This window comes from Neophocaena asiaeorientalis, unplaced genomic scaffold, assembly GCF_003031525.2.
Source record: "Neophocaena asiaeorientalis asiaeorientalis breed wild unplaced genomic scaffold, Neophocaena_asiaeorientalis_V1.1 scaffold150, whole genome shotgun sequence".
NCBI classification, from domain to species: domain Eukaryota; kingdom Metazoa; phylum Chordata; class Mammalia; order Artiodactyla; family Phocoenidae; genus Neophocaena; species Neophocaena asiaeorientalis.
In genome coordinates, this window is record NW_020176571.1 from 6,153,167 (window position 1) to 6,162,510 (window position 9,344).

Here is a 9,344-nt window from a genome sequence, read left to right on the forward strand (position 1 = left end):
ACCCCACTTCTGTTCCAAACAGATGCAGGTCCCACTTAAGTAATAACGTATTACATGTGCCGTGATAAAGGCTGGGTACCAGAGAGCTGTGGGCAGAAAGGAAGGTTGAGGCAGGAGCCCAAGCCTCATTGGCAAGGCCTGAGCTGGGGCAGGAGGAGGAGGCTGGGAGGGGGTTGTGTACAACGCTTCCCCACCGCCTGCTTTGGTGCATATGTGTGTTTGTACAGGAGGGCTGTGTTGAGAAGGAATCAGATTGTAAGAGGCCTAAAAAAGCTAAAAAGTCTAGACTTTACCCTACAGGCAACGCGGGACGATTGAAGAGTTTTGAGTGGAGTAGTAACGTGATCAGCGATGCTCTTCGGGAAGATGGCCCTGGCGGCAATGTCGGTTGAGGAAATGGAGGAAGGGGAGCCTGGAGGAAATGGAGGGAAACAAGGTAGGAGGTAGGTGGCAAGAAATGCAAGAGCGACAGGACAGAGGGGGATGGGAAGGGGTGGGGAAGGGATTAAAGATGCAGACTCTCCAGGAGGAAGTGACCAGCGCCTAGGCTATGGGCAATTCAAAGGGAAGGATTCAAGGTAATGGCCAGCGTTAGGGTTTGGCAACTGGGTGGATGGTGCTGCCATTCACTCGGAGAGAGGATAGGGGAGGACGAATAACTTTGGGGGGAAGATCACAAATTCAACTTTAGACAAGCTCTGAAGTTCCTCTGGGGCAGCTGGATGAAGATCAGGCTTAGGTAGGGAGACCTGGATGTCACCAGAATACAGATGAGTAACAGATGAAGCCCTAGAAGTGAACACCCAGGGACAGCAAGAGGAAAGGGCCAAGGACAGTGCCCTGGGGAACACCAGGATTTAAGGGAGGTGCGTAAATGAGGCTTGGAGGTGTCAGCGCGGGACACTCAGGCCGTGGAACACAAGCCCCCCCACCCCCCACCCCGCCCCAGGCTGCATACAGAAGACCCAGTGCAAGGTTTAGGTATAACACTTAAAACCATCATTTAAGTGGGAATGTAAATTGATACAGCCCCTATGGAGAACAGTATGGAGGTTCCTTAAAAAACTACAAATACAACTACCATATGACCCAGCAATCCCACTCCTGGGCATATACCTGGAGAAAACCATAATTCCAAAAGACACATGCACCCCAATGTTCACTGCAGCACTATTTACAATAGCCAGGACTTGGAAGCAACCTAAATGCCCACTGACAGAGGAATGGACAAAGAAGATGTGGCACATATACACAGTGGAATATTACTCAGACATAAAAAGGAACGAAACTGGGTCATTTGTAGAGACGTGGATGGGCCTAGAGACTGTCATACAGAGTGAAGTAAGTCAGAAAGAGAAAAACAAAAATCGTATATTAACGCATATATGTGGAATCTAGAAAAATGGTACAGATGAACCTATTTGCAAAGCAGAAACAGAGACGCAGACATAGAGAACAAATGTATGGACACAGACGGGGGCTGGGATGAATTGGGAGATTGTGATTGACATATATACACTACTATGCATAAAATAGACAACTGAGAACCTCCTGTAGAGCACAGGGAACCCTACTCAGTGCTCTGTGGTGACTTAAATGGGAAGAAATCCAAAAAAGAGGGGATATATGTATACGTACAGCTGATTCACTTTGCTGTACAGTAGAAACTAACAACATTGTAAAGCAACTATACTCCGATTTAAAAAAATCATTTAAAATCACTTGCTTTAATATACAGAAACACATAAGACACAAAGAAAGCCAAGGAAGCTCTCAGTCCCAGAGTTGGTAGTGTAGGGGCAGTTGAAGAAAACGAGCCTTTCCAGTCTCCCAGGGAAAGAAGGGGTGAGAGGACACAGAATATCACTAGGCCCCTGGCGAGTCCCAGTGCTGGGGCCGTGCATGCCCTAGTTCTCTACCAAAGGAAAGTGCTGATTTTCCTTGTCGTGGCCCTGGCCTTGCTCCCATGCTCGTCCTCCAGTTTTCAGAAGTCGTCCAGTTCCCAGAACGGCCCCTTCCTTTAGTTCCCTAACATTTTCACTCAGGGGAGAAGGCCGCTTTCCCTGCAAAAGGCAGTGGGCAAGGTGAGGGAGGGCGGGAGGTTGTTCAGGGGAGAGAAGATCGGGGAAAAGGGCTCCCATCTTCACGTTGGATTTCCTAGTAATAGCTTTCACCCTCTCTCCCTTTACCTGTCGTGGTGTCAGAGTCCCAGGGGAGTTGTCATCCTGCAGGATGGTGAGAGGAGATCTCCCTAGCACCTTGCTATTTGCTTTCCATCTGCTGCACTTAGAACCTAGAGTCGGTAAGGAGTTAAAACAAGGAGCCAAGATTAGGGCTTTACAGTTTATTTCTCCTCCATCCATTCATGGACATTATCCCAGAGTGTTCTCCCAATTTCTCTACCCCATACCTTGCCCTTAGACTCTGTACCTGAAGACCAAGGAGTCTCGGGGTCTCTCAAGGGCTTGTCTGAGTCCTGGCTGGCCACAGCGGTTTCTGAGGCATGTCCTATTTCCTCCTTGGAAAACACCTGCCTGGAGGGGAGCTCAGTCTGGCTCCAAGGTGACATCTGATCCTCAAGGGAAAATCGGGTGCCCAGAGGCAAGTCCAGTGGAGAAGATGAAGGTGTCTCTAGGGGCAGAACAGGCTCTGGGGGAAGATTTAATGTGGGGTCTTCGGTCTCAAATACGTCACTCAGCTGTTTCACCAGTGGGCTTGGGGGCTCTATGGGGGGGAGAAGTGAGGTGAGATAGTGACCCTGTTACAAAGCATTCAGCAAGGAGGACAAGATATGTGAGCCTCAGGAGTCACGCCCTGGTGGCTGAGGGACTGGGAAGAGAGAAGTTGGTGAGAGGGAGCAAAGTGTTGAGAAAAGAGTGACATGGGGGCTTCCCTGGTGGCGCAGTGGTTGAGAGTCTCCTGCCGATGCAGGGGACACGGGTTCGTGCCCTGGTCCGGGAAGATCCCACATGCCGCGGAGCGGCTGGGCCCGTGAGCCATGGCCGCTGAGCCTGCGCGTCTGGAGCCTGTGCTCCGCAACGGGAGAGGCTGCAACAGTGAGAGGCCCGCGTACCGCAAAAAAAAAAAAAAAAGAGTGACATGGGTTCAAAGCAGGAGGATGGAGGCCCCTTCTGATAATGCTGCCACCCAAGGATGCCAGGTGACAGCGTTACCAGAATTCCCTGGGCCCAACACTTACCTCCGCTGGTCTTCATAGGTGTCCGTGCAATGCCAAGGGTAGGAGAGCGGGGATCTGAGTCCTGGGACTGCTTAGGGCCCTCCAGCTGCTCCCCTGCTGGCAGGTTTGGCTGAGGAGAGCTCTCTACCTGTCAGGACCAAAGGCTAGAACAAGTCTGGGCCCTCACTCTTCCCCGCCAGGTCTCTAGCCTCAGGTCCACACTCCAGACGAGAATTGCCAAGGCCCTCAGACACTCAGCCTACTTCACCGGGATTGAGAATGTGGAAACTAAGGCGGGTGGTGGTGGAGGGGAGTGAGCTCTCTCAGAATCAGGTTAGGCAGAGGCCCCCAAATTCAGACAGTTTCGCTGCCTCCCCCACCCCGATCCTGAGTACCTGGATGGGAGTGCGCAGGATGCCGGCGCTGGGTGAACGGGGGTCCGCCACTCGAGCCAGAAGCTTGTTGTGAGGCGGAGGCCGCGCTGGAGTGACTGGGACGCTCTTGGCTGAGCCCATCTCAACCAGGAGAAATAGGATGGGGCAGGGCCCGGCCCGGGCGAGGAAGGGATGCCTGTGAGAAGTGACTCAGGTCTCAGTCCTTACCGCGACCACGTTCGCCCTCTGACTCCAGACCACCCGAACTTCCCCAGTTCCCCGCCGAGGAAGCGCCTGGCCGCCGGGCCAGAGGTCTCAGAGGGGATGATGACTGATACAGACAACAAGGCAGCTCCTTCTGGGCCTCCGGGGCCCTCTAACTTATTCACTAATTTATTCAAGTCACTTACCGGGCCCCAGTTCCAGCTCTGGATGCAAAACAGCTCGATCCTCAACTCCCGAAGCTAAGTTTCAAACTTCCCGCCACGCCCCTGCCTTGACCCTATTGGCTGAGTCGAACCTGGTTCCTATAGGTCCGCTATGTGAGACCCGCCTCCAGTGCAGGAAGCCATTGGGCTGGGAGGACGTCTATCATGGGGACCGTGGGGCCAATGGACGACGGCTTGGCTTGCCAGGGGTGACGCCTCCTCGATAGAGGGACTTTTGTTCAGTATAGGGCTGCGAGCTGTCTGTCGTAAGATTTTGCAGAATGCCAGTTTTCGCTTTTGAGACCTTCAGTTTCGAAATCAAATGATTTTATTAAAACATAGAATCATGAATTATTATGTACATATCCAGCTGGAGACGGAGTTATGAAGATTTTTCTGAGGCCAAAGAGATCGTAATCTTTATTGGTCGACGGAGTTAGCAATCACTCGACACGAACTCTCAAACCCCGCCTCATTGGACAGCCCCTTTTCAAATATCAATACTACAACTGCCCTTCTATTTTCCCATTGGACAGGTCCCCAGGAAAGTTTCTGGGATTGACCGGTTTAAACCACCGTCAGTTTCTGCTCTTCAATAGACAGCACACTAATGGATTGTAGGGTACCAGAGTCCCAGCAGCCAAAACTCCGGGACCCATCTCACTGCTCTACGTGCGCTCTAACCTGGAGGAGTGGGATTGGCTCTTCCGAGCATCTATTGCATTAGAAGCGCTTTTCATTGGCGATAGGCAAGAGCCGGGCAGAGGGCGGAGCACTAGCGGGCAGGCTCCGTCCAACTGCCATTCTCGCCCGTCTTTCCTTCAGCGCGTGCGCCTAACGAGTGGCGCTCATTGGACTAAAGGGCAGGGGGTGGGGGACTAGAAGCGGTGGGAGCCGCTGTGTGTCGAGGAGCTGCTGCCGGTGTCATGGCGGAGCTGAGTGAGGAGGCGCTGCTGTCAGTATTACCGACTATCCGGGTCCCCAAGGCTGGAGACCGGGTCCACAAAGACGAGTGCGCCTTCTCCTTCGACACACCGGTAAGCCCATTCCCCACGGCCGCAGCGAGCACGACTTCCTTCCATCGCCCTGGTCATTCCGCCGGGGCCTGCAAGTCTTGGGCCACCGCCTCCCTGCGGTGCACCATGGGACTTGTAGTCTCCCACACTACCCCTGCCGTTGCTTCGAATTCGCGGGAGCTGTCGTGTGACTACCGCCCCCGGAAGCCACCGCGCCCGCCTTAGCCGCACCCGGTCTCGTGGAGCACTGTGGGGATTGTAGTCGCTCACTCCCTTCGTTACCGTTCTAAGCCAGAGGCGCAACCCGGTTGCCAGACTACATCTCCCATATGGACCCCTGCGAAAGCCTGGGAGTTGGCCTTGCCTATCGCGCATGGCTCTCCGGGTTTTGTAGTCTCGTGTGGGAGGGATGGTGCAACCCCCCCACACACACAGTTCTGGGCCCGGGTTGGGGTAGGAGGGTGGGGACTGCAGTTCCCAGGCGACTAGTAGTCTGGAAGTGGCCTTGAAGAAACCCGGTTCTGAAAAACGCAGAGTTAGAGAGCCTCCACCCATGGTTAATATGGACAGGGGCCGGGGAGGTGGGGTCATTGGTGGTAGGGAGAGGAGGAAAGAGAAGAGGAAAGCCCTAGTCGTTTCTCCTTTGAGGTGAATTATGGCCGCAGCCCTCTCTCTTTCTCCCGCCCATCACAGAGAGCAGAGGGAACCCTTTTGAAAGTATTCCCAGAGAGGTGGTTTCTTTCGTGTTGGGTACTAAGGCCCCTTTCCCATCCCGCTCCCACTCTTGACTAGTGAGGCAAAGCCGCCACCCACACCGTGCTTCACGTTTTGCAGGCTCCACCCGGTACCTCCCTCCCTTCCTGCAGTTCTGCCTTCCTGTGACACCCTCAGGCAGACACAAGCCTCCAGCTAGGCCAGAGCCTGAACTGAGAGGGCAACAGCCTGGCTGGGATCCGCCCCCCTCACCACCCCTCCCTCAAGCCGCTGCTGGGCTCTGCCCAGGGTGTTCAGCCAGACCAGCTCATGGCCGGGAAAACTGCAAGTCAGAGTGGAAAGGCTTCATTAATGCATCGCCAGTGCTGGGGATAGCAGCGTGATCTGAGGCCCAGTTCAGGATCATCACTGTGATTTGTAGGTTGCTTGGTTTGCTAGGCTTTGATCTGGGCCCCAGACAATGTGCTGCTTCTCTGAAGTCTGGCTTTGGCAGAGCTAAAAGAGGACGGCTGCTCAGAGCAGAGCTCCAGGGTTCCCAATCTTTGGTGGAGTCAGCGTCTTCTCTTTGCAACATAGGAGTTTAATCACTGCAGAGCTCCCACAGGCCTCCCAGTTTTATCAAGTGCATGCATTGGTGAAGCGCTGTCTTTCTCAGGAGGGAAAGGTTTTTTCCTTAATTATCAACAGATGGTAGAAGTCTCCCTTCTTTCAATTACCTACAGTGGCTCCTTCTCTACACTCCTGTCCCTCTCCTTAGTAATGGTTTGAACAATCCAAAAGGGGTTTTTGTAATCTCATTACACTTTCCTTCTCTCACCCCAAGTCAGGAGATCTCCATTGGTTGGCTTTGCTAACCAACTTCTGGCATATTTGATTATCTTCAAATTGGGTTCATGGTAGAAAGAGCTTATATGACCTCCGTGATGAGAAATGCTCTGTTTGTTCATGAACGTTATAACCCACACTGTTCTAGGGAGTGGTACAGAGCAATCTATGGGACTGAGAACTGCGGTGCGGTGCCCTATTTTTTTTTTTTTTTTTTACACGAACCCGTGTCCCCTGCATCGGCAGGCGGACTCCCAACCACTGTGCCACCAGGGAAGCCCCCGGTGCCCTATTTTTAACTCACAGCAGAGAATTTCTCAAGGCCACTGAGGCTTTAATTCCAGGAAGAAGATGCCTGTTGTTGCTTGGATCTGAGGGAAGACTCTTGTCCAGTTTCCTCCTTCTCCATCACTCTCTTCACAAGGGCACGGGTGGACTTGCTCAGTTTGGGGAAAGCCCATCTTCCCTCCTCAGCTGTGATTTACAGTGGACACTTGTCTTTCCCTGTTTTCTTCCTGGGTCATATGTGTTCTTGTCTCAGAAGGTGTTGATAGATGGTTCTAGAAAGAGAATGGCTTTGAGGTTGGAGGTTGATGGGACTTCAGTGGGGATTTGGTTATTGGGTGGGGGCGGGAGGGGCGAAGCATCAGGGCGGTGACTGGAGAATGCTGGACTTCATGTCCTTGCCAGACTGGGTCCCAGTTCAGCTGTGAGCCCCAAGCAAGGCATTGTTCCCCTGGAGCCAGACCTCAGCAGGCAAGGAAGGAGGAGACCAGTGTGGACCAGGGATCGACTGCCTAGTAGAGTGAGGGAAGGGAAAGATCTGGCCTTGCTGGCGAGCTCGGGCTTAGGTGTCTTGTTCAGGTGCTGGCATCTGTGCTTCTCCGGTCTGGAAGGTTTGCTGAATCTTGGAGGTCGGGTGGGGTTGATCATGGTGTCCCTAGATTAGGTTCAGTGTCTGACATGGAGGTCTTTCCAAGTCTATGGTAGTTGATCCCCGTTCACTCTGTGGATCTCTGGGCTCCAGGAAAGAGGTAAAGGGAGTTCTCTGCAGTATACCAGAGGGCTCCCAAGAAGAAGCAAGAAGGAAGAGGAATGGTGACTGATAGGTGTTGCTCAGCCCCTGTGTCCTTGTGGGCCGTTATCAAAGTTACAGGAGGATGGGGAGACTCTTAGCCAGGTGCCAGGTCCTAAAGGGCTAAGTGACTCGCCAAAAGCCAAACGGTGTTTGAGGACAGATCTTTCTTCCGGAAACCAGCAGTTTCTGGTCTCCCCTGGCCAGGCTTCATCCTGCCTGTGTTCCCTCCCCTGCCTCTTGTCCTGCAGGAGTCTGAGGGTGGCCTCTACATCTGCATGAACACATTCCTGGGTTTTGGGAAACAGTATGTGGAGAGACATTTCAACAAGACCGGCCAGCGAGTCTACCTGCACCTCCGGCGGACCCGGCGCCCGGTAGGCAAGGCCTGAGGACATTCGGGCACATCCCACTGGGCCCCCGTATTGAATCTGTCTGTTCCATCCTGACCTCCCGCAGGCCTCAGTTTCCCCCTCACCTATTTCTGTCGGTGTCATTAAAACCCAGCACGTGTGTTTTTTAGCTCCTTTCTCTTCCGAGATTAGCCCACTCCGTCCCGTCCATCCTCCTCATTTGTACCTTCCTTGGTGCTCATGGCTGACGCTGCCCTTCCTGCCTCGTTGCAGAAAGAGGAAGACACAACTACAGGCACTGGAGACCCTCCCCGCAAGAAGCCCACCCGTCTGGCTATTGGTGAGCATCACGGCCGTCCTGTTCTCCTCCCTGAGCTAGCCGTTCCTGCTCTCAGAGGTACTAGGAAAGCCCCCGAAGGATGGGCCGATCCGTGGCCCTGAAGCCCTGGAGGGGACAAGGTGAAGTGCTGTCTCAGAGAAGGGGTGTTGACCTGTGGTGGTGGTCCTACCCTCCCTCTTCTTCCCTGTCTTACCAGGTGTCGAAGGCGGGTTTGAGCTCAACGAGGAGAAGTATGAATACGATGAGGATGTAAAAATCGTCATTTTGCCGGATTACCTGGAGATAGCCCGGGATGGGTTGGGGGGACTGCCTGACATTGTCAGAGATCGGGTATGAATACCTTCCTGCCCTACCGAAGATTCTAGGGCAGGCGGGGCCCGAGCAGTGATGTCGTGGGCAAGGCCCGAGAAAGCTGAAGACCACGGGGCTAGAGGGGCACGTGGGGCTGTGGACTGGGTCCTGTCTCTCACCCTCTGCTTCCCCCAGGTGACCAGTGCGGTGGAGGCCCTACTGTCGGCCGACTCAGCCTCCCGCAAGCAGGAGGTGCAGGCCTGGGATGGGGAAGTACGGCAGGTGTCTAAGCATGCCTTCGACGTCAAGCAGCTGGACAGCCCTGCTCGAGTCCCTCCCTGGTGAGGCCCGGCCCCTCCACCTCGGGGTGCAGCCCCCAGAGCTGGGGCCAAGAGGCCACCCTCCTGGGGGTCTGCTGGGAGAGAGGGTCGGGAGCAGGCTAAGGAGGGAGACCTGGGGGAGCTGAGCTAAGTGAGGGCACTTCCAGAGGAGAGGAGAAGAGAGAGGTCTTGGACCAGCGGGGGACCCACCTCTCCCATAAACCCCTGACCCATATTTCGGCTAATTTTCTTCTCCCGGGATTAGTGGCTGGAAGTGTTCCAAGTGCGACATGAGGGAGAACCTGTGGCTCAACCTGACCGATGGCTCCATCCTCTGTGGCCGGCGCTACTTCGACGGCAGCGGGGGCAACAACCATGCCGTGGAGCACTACAGGGAGACGGGCTACCCGCTAGCCGTCAAGCTGGGCAC

The 9,344-nt window shown here is 54.2% G+C and overlaps 2 protein-coding genes across 3 annotated transcripts in view; one reads left to right on the forward strand and one right to left on the reverse strand.

Moving 5' to 3' along the window:
* Positions 1–1,708: 1,708 nt before the first annotated feature.
* Positions 1,709–4,028, reverse strand: CDCA3 (cell division cycle associated 3). Of its 2 annotated transcripts, none has more exons than XM_024733292.1 (6): positions 3,963–4,028; positions 3,574–3,748; positions 3,200–3,326; positions 2,431–2,724; positions 2,190–2,293; positions 1,709–2,063 (listed from the first exon to the last, which is right to left on the reverse strand). In XM_024733292.1, the coding sequence occupies exons 2-6, from the start codon at positions 3,691–3,693 to the stop codon at positions 1,908–1,910; spliced, it is 801 nt and encodes a 266-aa protein (XP_024589060.1). In that variant the 5' UTR covers positions 3,694–3,748; positions 3,963–4,028; the 3' UTR covers positions 1,709–1,907. The 2 variants fall into 2 exon arrangements, with proteins under 2 accessions (XP_024589060.1, XP_024589061.1); XM_024733293.1 differs by having other exon boundaries at positions 2,431–2,649; positions 3,963–4,013.
* An 819-nt stretch (positions 4,029–4,847) lies between these two features.
* The window catches only part of USP5 (ubiquitin specific peptidase 5), a 12,785-nt gene continuing 8,288 nt past the window's right edge, over positions 4,848–9,344 (forward strand). Inside the window, exons 1-6 of the mRNA XM_024733295.1 lie at positions 4,848–5,017; positions 7,862–7,987; positions 8,237–8,303; positions 8,500–8,633; positions 8,790–8,935; positions 9,180–9,344. Coding sequence (XP_024589063.1) covers positions 4,907–5,017; positions 7,862–7,987; positions 8,237–8,303; positions 8,500–8,633; positions 8,790–8,935; positions 9,180–9,344 — 749 coding nt within the window. The 5' untranslated portion in view covers positions 4,848–4,906. The remainder of the gene's footprint in view (positions 5,018–7,861; positions 7,988–8,236; positions 8,304–8,499; positions 8,634–8,789; positions 8,936–9,179) is intronic.